This window comes from Phoca vitulina, unplaced genomic scaffold (genome assembly GCF_004348235.1).
Source record: "Phoca vitulina isolate PV1807 unplaced genomic scaffold, GSC_HSeal_1.0 scaffold41, whole genome shotgun sequence".
NCBI lineage: Eukaryota > Metazoa > Chordata > Mammalia > Carnivora > Phocidae > Phoca > Phoca vitulina.
Window position 1 is genome coordinate 15,957,868 of NW_022589744.1, and position 20,969 is coordinate 15,978,836.

At 49.4% G+C, this 20,969-nt stretch overlaps 1 protein-coding gene across 1 annotated transcript in view; it reads right to left on the reverse strand.

The window, feature by feature from the left end:
* Positions 1–20,969, reverse strand: part of NPLOC4 (NPL4 homolog, ubiquitin recognition factor) — a 67,884-nt gene that overhangs the window by 33,406 nt on the left and 13,509 nt on the right. The window contains exons 3-11 of the mRNA XM_032429437.1: positions 20,192–20,304; positions 15,690–15,866; positions 13,428–13,476; positions 12,592–12,686; positions 10,711–10,834; positions 9,674–9,853; positions 6,506–6,592; positions 3,892–3,963; positions 3,126–3,252 (exon numbers count right to left, since the gene is read on the reverse strand). Coding sequence (XP_032285328.1) covers positions 3,126–3,252; positions 3,892–3,963; positions 6,506–6,592; positions 9,674–9,853; positions 10,711–10,834; positions 12,592–12,686; positions 13,428–13,476; positions 15,690–15,866; positions 20,192–20,304 — 1,024 coding nt within the window. The remainder of the gene's footprint in view (positions 1–3,125; positions 3,253–3,891; positions 3,964–6,505; positions 6,593–9,673; positions 9,854–10,710; positions 10,835–12,591; positions 12,687–13,427; positions 13,477–15,689; positions 15,867–20,191; positions 20,305–20,969) is intronic.

A 20,969-nucleotide genomic window follows, 5' to 3' on the forward strand; every position in this document is an offset into this window, starting at 1 on the left:
ACCACACACACACACACACACCACACACACACCACACACACACACACACACACACCACACACACACACCACACACACACACCACACACACACACACACACACACACACGTCTGCTCCTTCCTGGCCCACGGGGTATGGCAAGCACAGCTCAAACAGCTCCACGGGACAGCAGCACATTCCTGGTCAAGAGCCAGTGACGCGGGGGAAAAGCACACTTTGTCTGGAGGTCCAAGATGTGCGACTACTGTGGATAGCTGCCCCTCCGCTGGCCGCCCCGGGAGCCGGAGAGAACTGTGAGCCTGAGCTCATCGCAGCGTTCGATCAGGGGGACAAGTCAGCAGAGAAACGCAGGGACTCTAACTGCAGATCTTATTGTAAGTTATTTACTGTCTATAGTCCCGAAGCCTTTCAGTAAAGTGGCAATTCTGAAGGAAACTTCATGGATGATCTATACTCTCCAACCTCCCACCAAGAGCTATGAATCAGTAATTGAAGGTACAGCAGCCCCCAAGTAGAAACTATTTATAATCCTAAAAATGTGCCAGTTCCTTTGGCCCATTGAATAACTCCCCATAGACAAAGTAATTAAAAGGTCTAGGTTACCATGGGAGCCCTTGGAAACCTAAGACAGCAGTTCTGGAATCTGTGAAAGTAATTTCTGGTTGCCCTCAACAATAGGGCACAGGGCCGGGGCGGGGGGGCTTTGGAGGGGGGGCTGCCAGCCGAAGTGGAAGAGGTCGGACACCTTGCTGTGTTTGGGGGAGTCCCATACAACAAAGGCCCATTCCACATCCCATACAACCTTGAATGTGCCCTGCACACTCTTATAGGCAAAAACCCCCATGTATGATCTCAGATTAGAATCCATCATATTTTAGGGGCACCTGGGGGGCTCAGTTGGCTAAGTGTCTGCCTTCGTGTGTCCTGGGATCAAGCCCCGTGTCAGGCTCCCTGCTCAGTGGGGAGCCTGCTTCTCCCTCTACCTCTGCCCCTTCCCCAGCTTGTGCGCGCTCTCTCTTAATAAGTAAAATCTTAAAAAAGAATAAGAAGAAAAAGAATCAACCATTTTTCATACAGAAGAACAAAAACAAATATGCAGTTTTGATCCACGGTGAATTCTCTAGGAGTGTGGTAGCAAGTCAGCGGAGGGAAGGGGACATGTTCAGCTCAGCACTTCACGGGGGGGGCCAGTAAGCATCTCAGGGAAGAGTGGCGCTGGCACCAGTGACGTCCGCGCACGGCTGTCAACTCTGGCTCAGTCGCCGTGTTGTCCCACCAGGCGTCAGTCCCCAAGCACTGGTGTGCGCAAGGACACGGGTCTGTGTTATGGCCAGGCGGCCTCTCTGCTTCCTCTGGTACGTTCACGTGTGCAGGGAGGTATATCATCTGTGAGTTTCATTCTCTGCACAGTAAAGGGTATCACAAAGTATCCTGAACAAGGCGCTTTCAAAAGGGGGTGTCTGATAGGTTTGAGAACCACCCATCTAAGCAACTGTACCCAGAACATCTGCCTGACGTGTTGCGGGAGTGAAAAGGTAACACATTTCCCCCCTTGGTCAAATACAGAGCAGGCGTGGTGAAATTCCAAATGACGCGAACACTGCCTCCTCCCTGCTCCCCTCCCCGGTGTCCAGTCTGAGCTGCTCTCCCCGGCTGTCCTCACGGAAGGACCCTATGCCGAGGAACTACTTTCCTGTAACCCTGGTCAACACTCCCATCCACTCGCTTAAGTACCTGGCCCAACAACAGTCCTAAGAAAATAAATCAACTCAACTAGTTCACACTAGCATGTGAAAGATGCTGCCGCTGCCTCTCACTCTTCCAAAGGACATTCATCTCAAAAAGAAAGTGGCCGTCAATCCAAATGGATCTTAAAAATGAGGGCAGTGTTTTTCTTCATGGTTCTCATGACAGTCCCCTCAACTGGGATTAACAGGGGATCCAGTTACTTACTAACATGTTTGGGCTACTTGTAAACTGGTCTTTGTTAAATTGGGGGTGCTTCCTTCTATGGAACTAGGGGAAGGATGGCTACCATGAACAAACTGGGTTGCCAGTTCAGTGAGAGTAGAAACCAGGTCTTCACAGGATCCAAGTTAGTGTTTACTTTAAAAAAATTATCGGGTGCCTGGGTGGCTCAGTTGGTTAAGCGACTGCCTTCGGCTCAGGTCATGATCCTGGAGTCCCGGGATCGAGTCCCGCATCGGGCTCCCTGCTCAGCAGGGAGTCTGCTTCTCCCTCTGACCCTCCCCCCTCTCATGTGCTCTCTCTCTCTCAAATAAATAAATAAAATCTAAAAAAAATAAAAATAAAAATAAAAATAAAAATAAAAAAATTACCATATAGACTATGCTTTCACGAGTTGGTTCTCCAAGTTTAAAATTCCCACTCTTTTTAAATTGTATAGTCCTATGACCAGTTTTTTCTTTTTTTTTTTTTTTAAAGATTTTATTTATTTATTAGAGATCGAGCGAGCGAGAAACAGCATGAGAGAGGAGAGGGCCAGAGGGAGAAGCAGGCTCCCCGCTGAGCCGGGAGCCCGATGTGGGACTCGATCCCAGGACCCTGGGATCATGACCTGAGCCGAAGGCAGACGCTTAACGACTGAGCCACCCAGGCGCCCTGACCAGTTTTTTTCTAAGACAACATATGTTAAGCATGTTATAAAAGATTTGGTGGGACCTTCTTATAGGCCACAATTTTTTATTATGTATTATTGATGTACATAGCACTGAATACGATACACATGTTATCTCTCACTCACACACACACACATGCACACTCAGAAATGGTCTTAAAATGACTTCCATTCATAATGTCAAAAATAAAGAACAAACAGTAAATCCTTCTCTCCTACACAGACAGACAGTCATCTGTGGCTACTGGAAGGGGTAAAGGCAGCCCTGAGCTAAGATCCAGAATCAAGCTGACACCTTAGAACACGAGAGGATGAGAGAACAGCTACACTGAGTCCCTGATTCTAGTGGTTTTGCAGGCAATGCAGTAAGTTCAGGATTTTTACCATAAAACAAAAAGAGGAATCCATGTCCCACGGGCACATTAAGAAAATCTCTTGTAGCTGAGTTACGAATGAAACGCTACAAGAAGAGGAACAGAACACGTACCTGTAGCCACCGCAGTGACGAACTTGGAGCCAAAATGTCCGTCTGGAGAGAGTCGACATATGTTAGGATGCTTATTTTGGAAGTCTCCTGCAGTGATACATTCTTCCGAACTCAGAAAATAGGTGTCCTAGGAAAAAAGAGCTGGCATATCAAGTTTTACAGCATCATGTGGAAATATACTCCTGTTTCTTCTTTAGAAAACACCAAGAACTAAACTGTGGCCTGTCAAACACTGCATGAAACAAACACCTATAGTTCCTAGCTGTTACGGGCCCTTCTGCTCCCACCACGAATAATCGGGAAGGCTAGAACCATCAGGCATCCACCCCCACGGGCTGACCTCCAAAAAACACTGGTGGGTGAAGGCCAGGGGGTGTTGCTCTACAAGACACAATCAACAGACCCACCCTTAGTTTATCAAGAACACGGTGTTGAAAATAATTTGGTCTAAAAGCCAGGATGAGGGATGCCTGGGGGGCTCAGAAGGTTAAGCATCTGCTTTCGGCTCAGGTCATGATCCCAGGGACCTGGGGTCAAGCCTCGCATCGGGATCCCTGCTCGGCGGGAAGCCTGCTTCTCCCTCTGCCTGCCTCTCCCCCTGCTTGTGCTCTCTCTCCGTCTGACAAATAAATAAATAAATAAAATCTTTAAAAAAAAAAAAAAGCCCGGATGAGCCGTGCAGAGCCGCCTTGCCAGCACGAGCCCGAGCTGGCTTGTGACCAAGCTGCAGACTGAGCGAAGTGGGCACACCCCCGTCCCACCTCACCTTATTCCGGCTGTACCGGACGGTGCCCTTCCGGGTGTCTTCTGAGACGAGGTCTGTAAATATCCAACCAACCTGCATGAAAGAGGAAAGTATCCTCTGAGCCTCTCCCTGAAACAGGTGATGAATGTTTTCTGGCCTCCGTGCAGAGACCTGAAGAGCGTTTCGGTAAGAGACTCCTGTGAGCCAGCTCTCTCCAGGTGAGTCAGATCCTCAGCTAAGCTGCCGGGGTTTTCAAACTCCACCCAGTTGAAAATGGCCACCCTCCTCTGGTGCTGCTGGACTGGAGGTGATGGTGCACGAGCACAGCTCATCTCTTTGTAAGAAGCCCCATGGCACCAACTCTGTACCCGGCACTGTGCCGGGTTCAGGGGAAACCCCAGCAGTGAACAAAATGAACAGAATGCCTATGCCCCAAACAGGAAGACAGACAATGAGCAAGCAAAGAGAGACAATGCTATTTCAGATGCTAAGGCTTTCTCCGTAAGATAAGAAAATGGGACTCCCGGGCGCCTGGGTGGCTCAGATGGTTAAGCGTCTGCCTTCAGCTCAGGTCATGATCTCAGGGTCCTGGGATCGAGTCCCGCATCGGGCTCCCTGCTCCTTGGGAGCCTGCTTCTCCCTCTGCCCCCCCCTCTCTCTCTCTCTCTCTCTCTCTGTCTCTCATGAATGAATAAATAAAATCTTTAAAAAAAAAAAAAAAGAAAATGGACTCCCTAGAGAAGGCACTTAAAATAAGGAACACCACCACAGAGTCCTTACCCAGTGGCTCCTTCGCGCTCCGCTACAGGACTGAAGACAGCAGGTGAGGGCACAAGAAGCTGAAACCCCCGACACTAGGACACCCTCACGCCAGTCACAGACACCTGTCTGTGTGCTCTGTGGTCCCTAGCCCTCCTGTGCCCATGAACCTCACAGCTGGTTGCCCCTCCTAAACCAGAACTGGGCTGGGAGGTTTACGAGTGGGGTTGGACCCCAAGTACACGTCCTTTGGAGAAGGACGTGGTGGCCCATGACCCTGTCCAGCAGAACCTGATACAGAACTCTTCAAATCCATCTCATGCACACAAGACCAGGCAAATGTGGAGAATTTCATTTTCTTTAAAAATACCCAAGCAAACAAAAAGCCCATGGAGGATGCAGCAAAGAACAGGAGACTTGCCGTATAAATGGGTCGAAGCAGTGAGTAGAACAGAGCCAAAGCCAGGCAGAAGTCAGCTAGGGCAGCAGGGCCAGGGTTTCAGAGAAAGACATTTAAGTCACCTCAAGATCTATTAGAACTACAGTGATCATGAACTATACGTTTAAAACAAAGGTCCAAAAGTTACACTAATTTTTCTTTTGAACAAGAGACACTAAAAAGATTTAAACCAAAATATAACCCTCAATCAAGATGCTGACTCCTGGGGTGCCTGCGTGGCTCAGTCAGTTAAGTCTCTGACCCTTGATCTCAGCTCAGGTCATGATCTCAGGGTTGTGAACTCAACCCCCACATTGGGCTGTACACTGGGTGTGGAGCCTACTTTAAAAAAAAAAAAAAGATGCTGATTCCTTACTAGAAACAATAGGACATTGTTTCCTTAAAATGACTTGGCTCTATCAGCTCCTAGGCCTACAAACATATTCCCTATTTTCCCCCTTTTATCTATAGGAGTTCATTTTTCACTGTCTAAGTTATTAACAAATAAAGGATAAAACTTATGGGGCGCCTGAGTGGCTCAGTCGGTTAAGCGTCTGCCTTAGGCTCAGGTCATGATCCCAAGAGTCCTAGCACTGAGCCCCGCATCGGGCTCCCTGCTCAGAGGGAAGCCTGCTTCTCCCTCTCCCTCTGCTTGCCGCTCTGCCTACTTGTGCTCTCTAATAAGTAAATAAAATCTTTAAGAAAAAAAAAAAGGATAAAACTTACATAGCTAACATTGAAATTCTAAGAGGTATTCAAATTCACATTCAATATTTACCTGTAGAAACCCTTCTGCAAAGTTCCTGGGAGCTCCACCAAGGATGTAACACAAACCAGATCAACAAAAGTTCTTCCCTGTCTTCTAACTGCCCAGTAAAACTAGGAAACCTCACATGCTCAGATACCTAAATTAACAACAGGAAATCCAAGGATGATGGAAGAGGGAGTGCCTGAGGCTCCGAGCACCCGGGGCGGAAAATGAACGGGCGGCAAGGACACACGAAGGGAGGGCTCCCCTAAGAGGCCGGGCCTCGGTGTGTGGGCAGGACACACAGCGCAGCAGCGAGGCTCCTTCCTGGGCAGGAAGAAGGGGTCTGAGTCCTGCTGCCTCTTTCTTCCACCCTCTAAAGCTGTCCTCAGGAAGTGGGGCAGGCCGATTTCAACAAAACAGTCCCAGCACAGGGATCACTTGTTTTCATTTTACTTTAAATCAGAGAAATAGTCTCATTCTATTTCGAATCCTTGGCTCTGAAATAGGAACATAAAAGCTACAGCGCCCAGAAAACACAAGCAGGCATTACAACACGCTGGGCCCACACCTGACCTCGAGCAGCTGGGAGTTCAGTCCCAGACAGGGCCTGGCCATGGCGCCCACCTGGATGTCCCCAACAGAGAGCCCTGGTCCCCCATTCAAAGGCCAGCAGAATGCCTCAGTACCTTCCTCAGGCCAAGCTTGGCAGCAATTTCATCCACCACCTCAGCTTTCGGGTCTTCCAGAAGCTCCAGGCTGTTCTGTGTGCCAATCTGTTGGGGCAGTAAAGGGAGAAGACAGACTCAGAGGAGCCCACAGCCATCCCACTCGAATTCTGGCTCAGGAATCCCAAGGGGACTGCTCTATCCCTTGCCAAAAAGGAGAATTATGGCAGCAGAAAAAGGCTGACATCCAGATAAAACACAGTCCGAGCCCTCCAGGCTTTGCCCCTCCTCAGGCTACATTGTGCTTTCCAATCAAGACTCAGAGGACAAGAAGATGGTGACCCTCAGGCTGGTTCATATCACACTGTCTCTCGTCAAGTGTGTGGTTGCTCTCAGGACTGAGGAAGGCTGTCTACACATTTTTTGGGGGGGGTTCCTTCATTGGGGAAAGTCAAGTTTCCAAACTCCTTTGGATAAACAGTTTCCTTCCAAATAGGTTTGGGTACATTAGGCAAGATTCCAGCTGTATGGTAACATTTGTTTCCAGAAAACAGGCTGGGAAAATGTGTGTGCAGCTCCTGCAGGGTAGTGCTGTGCTTCACAGGCAAGGTGCTAAGTGGGAGATGACAGAGGAGTGGAAAAGGCACCTGAAATCAGCAACCTGCTGGTGGATGGGCAGAGCACTGGGCTCGGGGCAGCAGGTGGGCTTGGACTCTGACTGGCTCACATGCAACCTAAACCAGCCACAGGACCCCAACTTCCTGCAGTGGACAAAGCTTACCGAAATCCTTCATCTGCCCTGACATGCAGTTCGAGGGTCATTAATAGTAAGTATCATACCTAGCAGAAACCCCGGCCAGAGGAATAGGAAAATGAAGGTAATCCCAAACCAAGTTATACTAATTGGGTATATCCTTGCAAATGAGTCAGATTCTGGCAAAACAACAAAAGAACTTTCTGTTGCTGGGTATTAGCAATATGGAGATCATTAATACCTCCAGAGCACAGGTCACATCACAAACTCAGAACAAATCTAAGGATCTGGTTTCATGACCTGTGGCAGCATGAGCTTCAACTTCTAATGAGCTGCAGGTCAATGGTCCCAACCTTCAGGATTCCCACGTTGGGAGCTCTGGTGATGCCGTTCGTGGTCTGGACGCCAGAGGTTTGTCTCTGTGTTTTATTCGATCATACTCCTAACACGACTGCTGAAACTCCTCATGAAAGACACCCTCTACAAAACTGAATTTGAATATACTGTGCTTCCAAAAGCAGCTCCATGATTACAGAGAGCACACTTAGTGCCCTGGTGGTTAGGTAACCCCAACACTCTGGCAGGGTCTCCATCGCCACCTAGTGTCCCCTTTTAAATGAACCACCACAGGAGGCCCCCCTCAAACACCTCCTCTACAGCTCTCAGTAAATATGGAAACTGGCAAAGGGGTGTAGACTACACTCAAGCTCTGCATCAACGCAGCTAGGGAGACAATGGCATGTGTGTGGGAGCCACGGACCGGCACCCCAGCCAGCAGCCACGGGGCCTGCCCTTTCAGACCCTGGTTTACTTAAGAAGTCATGGGGTGATTCACAGAACACAGTGTAAAGTGACCAAGGTGAGTATGGTATGGCATACACCCAAAGAAAGAAGGAGAATGGTATGAATATCTATATATTTGCTTATATTTTAAAAACTTAAACTCTAATAGTCTACACCAAACATTCTGGAAAGGGAGGGATAGGAAGAAGGGGGTACCTTGTTTGTAGATCTGACTTTGGAAGCATGCAAAATTTTTTTTCTTTTCCAACATTTTAACTACAAATTTCAAACATACAGCAAAGTTTAAAGAATTTCTCAGTGAGGACCCACACACCTGCTACCTAGGTTTGGCCACACTGTACTCTAGCCACCCCCCTAATCACCCCAAGCCCTCTTAGTTTTCCGTTGTACTTCATAGTAAACCGCACACACCGGCACCCCTCCCAAGTACAGCCACGCACATCACGGACGAGAATTCCATGTGTATGGTTTCCACTTTTGTAATGAACAATACACATATATATAATACGCACATATATATTGTACACATACGATATATATATGATGTACATATATGTGATGAAACGTACCACGTAAATATTTCATAGAACTATACAACAAATATATATATAAAAAATCAATACCAGGACGCCTGGGTGGATCACTAGATTATACAATGTATTTATGAATGGGTAGTTAATTGTGTAGGGCTGTGGTTCTTAAAAGTGTGATTCCCCAGACCTGCAACAGGAACGTGAACACTATGAGCAATGCAAATCCTTGGCCCCACCCCAGACCTACGGAATCTTGAAACTGTCGTTAAGCATCTGCCTTAGGCTCAGGTCATGATCCTGGGGTCCTGGGATCAAGTCTCGCAGCGAGCTCTTTGCTCAGCAGGGAACCTGCTTCTCCCTCTGCTTGTACTCTGTCTCGCAAATAAATAAATAAAATCTTAAAAAAAAAAAATCAATCCCTAAATACCAAAAACAAAACAAACAAACATAAATGTATTACCTAGGTGGCGGCACAGTCACACGGAGAGCACCGTCCAAGTGACTTTAAAACACAGTGTATGATTGCTGGTCCCTCATGAGACACACCCTGAGGATCCTCCTCCTTCCACCAAAAAAAAAAAAAAAAAACAACCCCCACCTTAAACTGTTTTCAGTCCTATACTGGTAGTAATTTTGGTAGTCATTCTAAGACAGTGTGTGTGTGGTGTGGGATAAAGGACACGAGTAACCCTGTGATCCTCTAACTCCATCATTTCTGGGACAGCTGACCACAGACGTGGGCGAAGGAGATACAGAATTACAAGGGAGGGAGCAGTCCCTGTGGCACTTTGGGGCAACTGACAGAAGTGGAACACAGCCAACAGATTAAAATATTCAATCAATGTTCAATTTACCGACATTGACAAGAGTCCTTAGTATCAGTAAGACAACGTCCCTATGCTCTGGAAATGCACACTGAAGTACTTAGGGACCATGAGCTTACCCTCCAAGAATTCAGAAAACAGACACTGTGTGTGTGTGTGCGCGCAAATGACAGAGCAGAGGAAGTGGAATGAAGTCTGAAACGAGAGTCCCGCACAGCCTTCAGAGCCCAGGTGATAGAGAGGCCCGTGAACTGGGAAGCCTGTGCTCGCCTACCTGAGGAGGCTCGTAAATGGCAGCTACTTCGGCCCTGATGCCAAGAGGAATGTCTTTGTGCTCTGTATACCGTCCATACAAATACCCGAAATGCTGGTTCCCTGTCTTCCTCCAAAAGTCAAGGAAGCGATCAGCAACTGTGTGGTTCTCAAACATGATATTGTCCACATGTCTGTATTTCTGTAGAGCAAACAACAGGCTAATGAATACACTCTGTCGGAAATAAATAACTTACTTTTCTAGTATAAGCCATTCATAAATCTCCACCTAGCTCTTTACACATGCGTGTGCACACGTGCGCACACACACGTTTTAAAATGTGCTCTGCCCTTAAGACCATTTCAGATTCTAGAAGGTGGGTGGAGTAGGGATGGGATTCCTTAATAAATTAATTCAGATTAATCTTACTGGGATTTCACCTAAAATGCAGGTTTTCACACCTCTAGCACAAAAATTAGTTTTCAAAAAGAGAGAGCAGGGAGAAGGAAGAGACAGAAATTTCCAAGCAGTCACAAAGGCGGTGGAGAGCTCTCTACAGAGCAAATGTGGGCCAGCAGCACAGAGAAGGCGAGGCGAGCAATCCTCAAGGGCACAGAGACCAGAGGGGAAGAGGCCAGAATACTGCGTGCAGCTGACACCGGTCTCTTCCTCCTCCCAGAGCCCAGCTCCCTTCTTCACCTGGCCTGGACAGGTGCTCTGAGGGGGCTCCAGGACAGTTTGGTTACCAGCTTCCAGAGCCATGATTTCTTGGAAGGCAAAGTGCAACCACGAAGTTATTTTAAACAGTCACCAAGAAAGTTCTGCCTCCATGCAAGCGGACAAAAGAAAAAACAAAGGACTCCCCCCTCCACGTGTGCAACAGCTAGAGATCTCACCAATAGCATCTCCAGCGTACGACCTGAAGTGCACTTGGACCCACCACCGAAAGTGCGCTCTGCTAGGGGCGGGTCCCTCCATGGAGGGGCTTTTCTGCAAATTTTCATTTCTGAGCCATGAACACAAATCTACGGTCTAGATGGACACAGTGAACATCTCACCTGTCTGTTCAGCGTGATGGCACTTGGCTGGCACTTAGTACAGATGCCGTTAGGCCATGGAAGGTGTCCCTCGCACCCTGATTTAATCTTGCAACTGATGTTCTCCAGGGCAACAAATTTCCCCCTGAATAAGAAGAGGCAGCTTAATTAATTCAACATCCCAACAGTGAAAACTTTAGCAGGAGACTGGAAATCCTATGTCAAATCTCTTACACCTCCAGAACAAAGTTCTAAGAAGCTAAGCATGTGGCAGGCAGCAGCAGGGGAATGTGCTAAGAATTGCTATCGTGGACTCCCAGCTTCTGTCCTGCACACAGAGACTATGCAAAAATACGTAACTGTTTCCCTATAAAAAGTCTCCATTTTCCAGGTCTGTCGCTAACACCCATGAAGATTTTCAAGGATACTATTAAACACCTATTGATCTAACCTGAACCGCTGACAGGAAACAAAGCCTGTTTTTAAGTTTCATTAACTTATAAGCAACATCTACATCATGCGTCCAGTACTTACATGTTTGTAAAAAAAAAAAAAAAAAAAAAAACAACTCTGAATCACAAGGAGAAACCCTGATGAGGGTACCTCGTGAAGACATCTTCCCCAGCTTCTGGCTGAAATAAAGACTATCCAGTGAGGAAGCCAGGGCCCCACCCCGATGTGGGGTGGATGCGCACAGATGCCTTCACCCTCTGCCAGTTTCCCACTCACAAAACGGTGCAGGAATTCGATCCTATCTTCACAGGCCAACAGCATGCTGGCCTGCGGGCCCCTGGGAAGCAATGACCGCCACCAGCCTGCACGGGACCGAGAGCTGCCAATGTGCCCCCATGGGATACTGTGGCCTGGACCCAGACTGGTGGAAGGCTGACGGATTTCAGCACAATGAATCTCTACTCGTTCAATAGTCCAGAAAGTTCCATGGCTTACCCCACTGACAGGCAAGAATGGGTTTCTGGTAGAATTTTTTTCTCGTGGTCTAACTTTTTTAAAAAGCCATTTTAGGATGTCAGCAGATTGTCAGAGAAAAACTATAATCAGGCCAACATGACATTCTTCACAAAATGTTGCTGACTTGGGTTCAGCCACCATCTCCTCCTGCTGCACTGATGGGAATTATAAAATGGTATGAAGTCCATCACTTTCTGGGAAGGTGAACGTATAGTCGTATAGTCAACAGAAAGGGGTCGCACAGGGAAGTCCTTGACATGGTTTAAAAGAAATCAAAATGCTCTCAGTTCGCCCCTCTCCAGCCACTGTCACAGCCTGCACTAGGGGACTTGGGGAGCCGAGAGATGGCCGCCCCACCGCCCACCTGGCCGAGCCTGTAGACAGTTCCCGCTGAGGCACCACGAGGCCCAGCCGGGGACGGCACGGTTACTCCAGCCCCTGCGACGGCTGTGACATCAAGCCGTTAAAGAGGCCAGCTCCAGGGCAAAGGGCGGATGGGGGCCGTGGAATAGGTGAGCCAAGATAACCACCACGGGGTGGTTCAGTTTTTCCAAAAAGCAGAGGATGAGCTCTGACCACCATCATATCTTATCTCATCTGCCTTCACATACACCTAAGTTGCCAGAGCACCACATGCCTGCAGAAGTCTGGGATGTTCCCCCAGGGGTCTCCACGGTGGCCACTGCCAGCCTGGCATCTGCCCAACACGCTGGGCATGTGGACGACAACAGGGCGTCAGAGTCTCCACCCCTGTTCCTTTTCTAGAATCTGTGCCAAAAGTCACGAACTCAAATGCTCTGTGCCCAGACCCTGATCTTTGCTTTTCTCATTCATATGCTCACAGGCTTTAAGCAACACCTGCCAGATACATAAAAGGGACTTCTACACGCCAAAGCCACATCGGCACAGCCTAACTGCGCTCAAGTTGCTTACTTGTCGGCCCCCCCGGTCAGCTTTCGGATGTAGGCGTGGAAGGACATGTGCTTCACAGGAGGTTCAAGATGGTTCAGGTAGTCCTCGTCAAATGGCTGCCAAAACACACACAGTCAGTACGGTCACGCACCTGCTGGCGTCTCGAGGCAAGGAGAGGCGGGCAGCCAAGCCGCTGCTGCACGCAGGGAGAGACCCAGCCAGCACCCGTGGAGGGCAGTGGGAGAGGACGGGCCCTTGGTTCTCACTTATCATTCCAGGTCAGAACCAAAGGTTTCTTTGTGTACCAGTTATCTTTCTAAGATTAAAATGAATCTCTATTAAATACAAAATGCTCTAGGTCAAGTAAATATTAGGAAAATTTTGGGAAAAAAAAAAAAAAGCCCATAAGATGAAGAGGAGGCTCATGAAGAAAATCAGGTTGGCCTTGCTGCTGTAAATTCAGCATTCACCAGTTACCAGTCAGCATTATTATGGTAACTCTCAATCTCACCAGGACGAATCAGTAGGAGGACTCGGGGAAAAGTAAATCAAAACAATGACGAGCACAGAAACCGCCAGCCCCAGCTTTGTGTCAGGTTTTAAAAGGATTGTCCAGGGAGCCCACTCTAAGTGCTGCCCCTCGGTCACAGCAATACAAACGCTCCAGCCATTCACAATCCACCCAGAAGGTCACTCCCACAAATAAAGGTTCGTCCTCTTGAAGCAGCTTGCACGAGTGGGAACGCGAGAACCAGGGCAACAAACAGACCCAGCGCAAGGGCGCAGGGAAAGTGCTGACGTGCTCTGGGGAGCAGCCCCTCCCGCTAGCCCAGGACGCACGCGGCACCCGCTCTCACCTCGAGTGGAACACAGTGCACGCATTTCCCCAAGGGGCCATGTCGACACCTAAGAGCACAGGGCAAGAGAAACACACGCCATCAGTACGCCTGCTCTCCTGCTGCTGCCTCCCAGTGTTTTTGATATTTATAACGCATGCCGCACTTCACAGAGTATTTCCCTACCCGTGTGGAATTATCTATCTATCTATCTATCTATCTATCTATCTATCTATCTATCTATTTATAAGTAAACTCAATGCCCAAAGCGGGGCTCGAACTCACAAGCCCGAATCAGAAGTCTCATGCTCTACGATAGCCTGCCAGGCATCCCCGTGTGGAATTGTTTTAGATGGTACGTGAGCATTTTTTTAAAATATTTTATTATTTTTTTTGACAGGGAGAGACATTGCAAGAGGGAACACAAGCAGGGGGAGTGGAAGAAGCAGGCTCCCCGCGGAGCAGGGAGCCCGATGCGGGGCTCGATCCCAGGACCCTGGGACCATGACCTGAGCCGAAGGCAGACGCTTCACGACTGAGCCACCCAGGAGCCCATGTGAGCATTTTTTATTTTAATATAATTTAGTATTTATTTTGATTTGTATTAGAAAAAACTGTCCAGCACGTCAAACCTATGGATATTAACGGCTTAAGATGACACTAAATAAAAGTGAATGGACTAAAACTGATTTAAACAGATGTTAAGTAAACACTGAGGAAGTTGGGATGTGGATGTGGCAAAAAGCCTTGTCAGTGGGACAGAACTAACTCCAGTTTGGAAAACACCCATTTTGTGCATGTTTTGGGAAAAGCATGAAGACGCCTGGCTCTGTGGGTTTTTAGTGACCTCAGTCAGAGAAGCTGTAGAAGCCCCACACGTATGATGCGGCAGCACGACGTGCTCCAATGAGGAGGGCGGTGATGGCTGCTGGGAAAGTTGAGCGGCTGTCCCTCTGGGCTCGACAGGACCCTTTTCCAAATGGGGTCACAACTCCTGGACGCGCTTCTGAGTAGAGATGGCCTGTGTCTCCTAACAGCCAGGCTCTTAAAGACGGCAAGCCAGAACGCACGCACACACACACATAAGCACCCTCTTAAAACATTCCTCCTGAGGCCTCCAAGACACAGATCACGGGGGGGGGGGGGGGGGGTGGAGCCAGCATGGGTTCCCTGGGAGGAAATGCAAACGGAAGGGGTACGCGGGCTGACAGCGATGGCCACGACGCGGCTCCGTACCAGCCGCAGCAGAGCGCCATCTGGAGCTCTTGAATCTAAGACACACAAGTTGCTAATGCAGCACTTAGAACCCCAGCATCTCAATGTCAGCACCCCATCACGTTTACAGAGTGATGCGGTTACAAGAGGCTCTGCTGCAGAGACAAACCACCTTCACTCAGACATTTCACATCACTGACTGTAAACTCAGGTGTTTCTAACCGGTTTCTTCAAAAAGAACTACAGGGGCATCTGGGCAGCTCAGTCGGTGAAGCGTCCAACTCTTGATTTCAGCTCAGGTCAGGATCTCAGGGTCATGGATCAAGCCCCACATCCGGCTCCACCCTCAGTGGGAGTCTGCTGGAGATTCTCTCTCCCTCTGCCCCTCCCCTACACACATGCACCATGTGCATGCTCTCTCTCCCCCTAAGATAAAGAAATCTTTGGGGCACCTGGGTGGCTCAGTCGTTAAGCGTCTGCCTTCAGCTCAGGTCATGATCCCAGGGTCCTGGGGTCGAGCCCCACATCGGGCTCCCTGCTCCGCAGGAAGCCTGCTTCTCCCTCTCCCACTCCCCCTGCTTGTGTTCCCTCTCTCGCTGTGTCTCTCTCTGTCAAATAAATAAATAAATAAATCTTCAAAAAATAAAAAAAAATTTTTTTTAAATAAAAAGAACTGCAAAAAATCACAAATACAGAAACGTACCCCAGCATAACCATTTCACATAACCCTAGGTGAAGGGTAAATATTCAAAGAAGGAGCAGCATGTTCAGCACATGAAGCAACCACTGAAAAGAACGGGAAGAATGCACTGCGCATATGATGCTGGCATTTCCTGACTGTAACCCAACAAGGTGACCTCAACAAGCACCTTGCACTGGTAGGTGCCTAGCATCACCTCTTCCCCGCTTCCCTACTCTTGCCCCCCCGCACACCTGCTAAAGCCCGATGCGCCAAACTCAAAACTTGTGTTTCTTCAGTAGATACTCAAACAGGGCACGTTTCAAACATCTCACCTCCTGAGCCACTAAAGTCAGCACAACTGGGACCGGACCCCGACAGAGACTTACAGCTGTGGGTCGCGGCTTCTATAAATCTTCCCGTCCTGCTTGCTGAGGTACTGGTCGATCTCATCCTCCACCACGCTGGGAGCACCGTAGGCCTTCAGCCCCAGCGGGGCCGACGTCTCCATTTCCGAGGAGGGTCCAGCGAGGCCCGAGGGAAACAGGAACAGCAGATCTCCATGCCTATCAGACGACAAACATAGGGCAGGGCCTGCCTGCTATCCTCCCACAACCCAGGCTGCACAGAGGAGCTGCTCACCATCATGTGAGGGTCTCTGACATCCAAGAGGCACACGCCAACCTCCCTAAAAGCCTGAATAACGAGGCCTCTAATTGTAAGAGACCAGAACTCTCCCTTCACATCTCTCCTACGCTCCCTAGCGTTCTAAAGGTCAGAGCGGGTTCTCTGTAACTGTGACTTACTTTCTTTTACAGTTGTAAAACATCCATATGCCCATCGGATTCCACACAGATGAAATATGGCCACAACATACACACTTGGCCTGTAGGCAGCGTTCTTCCTGCTTCTCATTCTGGGATTGACATTCCTTCTCCTCGTTCATTCCTAACCGTCTACTATTCAGCACCCCAACACTTCATCTACCTAGTACACAGCCTTCCACTTCTTTCTCTTCGCTCACACCCCCCCACACACACATGTACACAAACATTGTATGACGCTGTTGACAAAAATGAGATTATCAAAGACATAACGTTTTGCATTTGCTTTTCCCATTCAACAATACGTCACCCCAGATCCCACCAAACACAGGGTCTGCGTCTAATCACTGCTTCCAGTGGCCGAACAGCGCTCGGCAGCCAGCCCGACCCATCACGTACAGCAGTGCTCCCACACGGATGGGTACGCGCGCTACCAACAGGTTTCTACCACCAAGAGCACTCGAGGAAAGGCCCAAGGACAGGCAGCTGTCTGGTTTTCCTTCTACAGGGCACATTTCCAGGAGTGGCCCTGCTGGAAGGAGGGTTTTGTTTTTGATGTCGCTGATGTGCTGCTTTCCCAACAGGCTGCACAATTCACAGTTCGAACAGCAGTGTTTGATCTTCTATCATTTCCATGTAAGTCATGCTCTTTTCCTTGCTCACTCACACTGCTGACTCACTGCAGGACCTGGTTACCACAGCCAGACCAACGAGACCCCGGCGTGAGATGCTCCCACTTCCGAGTGCTGGACAGAAGCAGCGTGGGCTCCCACACCCAGAGAGAGGGTCTACAACACTAAAATCAACCTCGGTCTTGGAGGAAAAGCTGCAGCACTACAATTTGGTAAATATTTAACTGCTGTCAATAACACACACACGGAAGGAACAGCCTGCTGCAGCCCCAACCCAACAAACTGAAGCGGGGGCGGGGGGGGGCAGGCCTTGAGAGCAAACACCAAAGACACGGGACACTAAGAGGCCTGGCTGTAGCTGTTCAGTGGGTCTGTTCTCTCCTCTTCTTTCTTCCATAATTTAGGGGTGATAAAACTGCCAAACTGTAACTAGAGACTTCTGTTTCTAGCAACGGACCAGACATTCCTAAACACCCTCCAGCTATAGAATACATGGCTCAGCTGCTCTATCAGTTTTAATAGCTATGCTCTACATGCACCGCGGAGCTCTAACGAAAGTAAAGTAAGGGAGAAAACACTGCCCTACAGAAGCCCTGAGCTTGGCTTACACGGTCATTTTATGGACAACAGGAGGCGAGTCTGTGGGCCTGCCCACCCGAAGCAGGCTGCTGACCAGCTGAAAATAGGAACCAAGGAGGAATCCTGCCTTCCTGAGCCCACTGTGCAGCAGGGAAAACGGTCACCTCTGAGAGTCTGCTCTGCCACGCACCCAGGGTGGGACTAGGGATGCTACTTGGCTCCGGAAGCCCAGACAGAAAGTAACTGGAGGGAGTGCCGGGTCCACAGCGCCCCCTTGTGCCAGAAGAAGCAAGTGCAAGCTTCCCCCACAGAAAAGCCACCGGCCTGACTCCCTACAACCAGGTTTGGTCATTACAAGCTCTCAAAAAGGGGTCACCAAATGTACAAGAGAACCAAGCCACCATGCACAAGAGTGGGCAGACACAACAATAACAGGATTAGACATCCAAGGACTTCAGATTTGGAACTGCAAGACGTGGAATATAAACGTCTACAGAGTGTTCAATGGAAATGGAATGGAAAGAGCACAAGCAACGAGAGGCCGCCCAAAATGACAGGGGCTTCTGGGAAGCAGGGTGGCAGGAGCCACAGATTTGGGTAAATCTTCCCAAATCCCCCCCATACAGTAGGCCAGACAACCCACGGACAGCTCTGACAGGGCGCCACTCTGACTCCACCTGGGGGAGACAGACCACCTCAGACCCCTGAGACCCAAGAGGGAAGCATCACGCGTGCGACAGGCCAAGGCAGAGCCCCAAGGAGCGCAGCAGTCCTCAATGGAAGCCCAGAAGGCCAGTGTGAGCGCAATGCAGCCCCCTTGAGCACACAGAGCTAACAGCCAGGTTTGAAAAGAAATCAAATCAAATATTTTAAAAGTGAAAAATATAATCCCTGAAACAACAAAGAGAATGGGAGAGAAGTGATATTTAAAGAGATAATGGCCACAAATTTTCCAGACCTGATCTGCAGGTACAGAAAACACACTATCCGGGATGCCTGGGTGGCTCAGTCGTTAGGCGTCTGCCTTCGGCTCGGGTCATGATCCCAGGGCCCTGGGATCGAGTCCCGCATCGGGCTCCCTGCTCAGTGGAGAGTCTGCTTCTCCCTCTCCCACTCTCCCTGCTTGTGTTCCCTCTTCCACTGTCTCTCTGTCAGATAAATAAATAAAATCTTTAAAAAAAAAAAAAGAAAATACACTATCCATTAGGTAGGGTTAAACAAACAAACCAGGAATCCATACCTGGACGAGTCAGACAGAAACTGTAGGACCCCAACAGAAACAGAAAATCTTAAAAGCAGCCAGAGGGGGGAAAAAAAAAGATCACCTATAAGTGAACAACAGAATACAGCAGACCGAACTGCAGCCAGAGAAGCCAGAAGTGGAGAGAGACCAACGCCAAGCTCAAGGAGAGGAACATCACTGCCTCCTCCAGACACGCTTAAGGTAAGACAGACGCAGCCCTCAAGGGTAGACCCAAGCCGGTCGAGAAGTATTATGACTATCGCTGGAAAGACACACTCGAGGGTGACTTAGAAGACAGCCCTCCAAGTGCCCCCTCGGGATGTCTGAGCCGTCCTACCCCTCTGGGACAGCACCAGTATGACAGCGCTACAGTTCGATGGCTTTCTCTCAGAGGTGTCTGTAACCTCCTTTGCTCGTATCTTCTATCAAAATAGTTTTCAAACACACAGCTCTCATCTTCTGCAAGCTTGCCCCACGTGGTGCCCCACGTGAAGGCACCGTGCAACCATGTGCAGGCAGCACTGCCACCCGCCTGCAGACGTGGCTGGCGAGGCCCAGTAAGGTTAAAGAACTTCCCCAGGCACACGGCGCTGAGTGGGGGAGTATGAACACAAGCCACGTAACATTCGCGAGAAATGATTCTCAAGATGCAAAAGCTCTTTACAAGCTGAAAGGAAGGCTATCCTCAGACGACGTCAACAACGATGAAAAGCTTTCGCTAATTACAGAGATAGGCAAGTGGCAGGTGCCCAGCAAATATGTGTTGAGGAACAAATGAATGACTGCCCTAACTGCGTATTTCTTCCCAGATGTACTAATTTGCGAACCTAAAAATGACCACACCAATTGTCAAGAGAGCCCACCATTGTGACTGGTAAGCAGGCGCCCAGCCGGCTGCCAGCGAAGTGCAGCGCGAGGAGCCGGCAGTGGGCCCAGCAGCCGTGCTGCCCCCGCCCGGACAGGAGCGCGCCGAGCCCGCTGCCGAGGACCGCAGTCAGGGTACGCGAGCACAAGTGCGCACACAGGCTGGACAGGAGCCCGCAAACCTCCTCTGTAAAGAGCCACGCGGTGAACACCTTCGGCTCTGCACTCCATGCCGTCCGTGCCACAATCGCTCAGCTCTCCCCCGGCAGCAGGGACGCGCACAGACGAATGATGTGGCTGCGCTCCAGCTGAACTACAAGAACAGGGAGCGGCTGCAGGAAGAGGTCTTTACATCCTGGACACCCCACTGACATGACTGACCGCCTCGGAGGAGCTCGAGGGGGCCACGCCACCGAGAAATATCGTGTGGGCAACAGCCCCTCCGACCCAGCAAGCAGTCCCGAGGCGGAACGGCACACAGCTCCGTTCAAGGTCTCTCCCTGCAGAGAAGGGGCTGAGCGTGCACCTGCACACAGCCCCCGAGCCCATAACTCTCCCCCCTCAGTGACACACGTCACAGTCTGCGAGTCAATCAGCTCAGCACAAAAGGAGCGGCACATTCAGTGTGACTGCTGACTGCCCCACAAGAAATACGGTGGTGTCAAGGGGAAACCGGGCAGAGCCGAGCAGCCTCAGTGGGCCCTGCGGTCATCCCCTCCCACTCCCTGTCGTCCCCTCACAGCACTTACTGGATTTTGAGCAGACTGAGGGATTTAGTCGACGATGCTGTTATCTCTCCAGTCTTGTTTCTATTGATGTAAACTGAGAAGCCGTTATTTTGGAAGCCAAACTCCTTTGCAACCTAAAACAAGCCCCAAAAAAACAGATATTGAAAGAAATATTTGAGTATCACTACTCTGGCCACATATACATCAAATGATATTAGAACAACACTCGCTAAATTTAGAAACTGCTCCTCGGGAACCAAATTTCTCTTGCAATTTTCTCTCTTGTGAGGAAATTTGTACTGCCCACACAGATGTCAAGTAAAATGAGGAAAGTGGCCAAACAGAAGCAAAGCTCTGTGTAAATGAGAAGACTATATGACACATTTAAGAGTCTGAGGCAAACAAACGTCATGGCTGTATCTGGAAAGTTTAATTTCTACTTTTGAAATCAATTGTGAAAACCCAATTCCAGGGGCGCCTGGGTGGCTCAGTTGGTGAAGCATCTCCCTTCAGCTCAGGTCATGATCCCAGGCTCCTGGGATCGAGTCCTGCATTAGGCTCCTTGCTCAGCGGGAAGCTTGCTTCTCCCTCTACCCTTCCCCACTGCTCGTGCTCTCTCTTTCAAATAAATAAATAAAATTTAAAAAAAAATTTCCAATTTTGAAACCTAAGAGAAGAAAAACAGAAGTGAAGAATGGTGCCACCAAGTCCGTCCTGACGAGTACCCACACCAGCCACTGCACCAGGTGCCGCAAACACTCACTCGCTGACTCCACAAACAGTAAGCAGTCCCATGTGC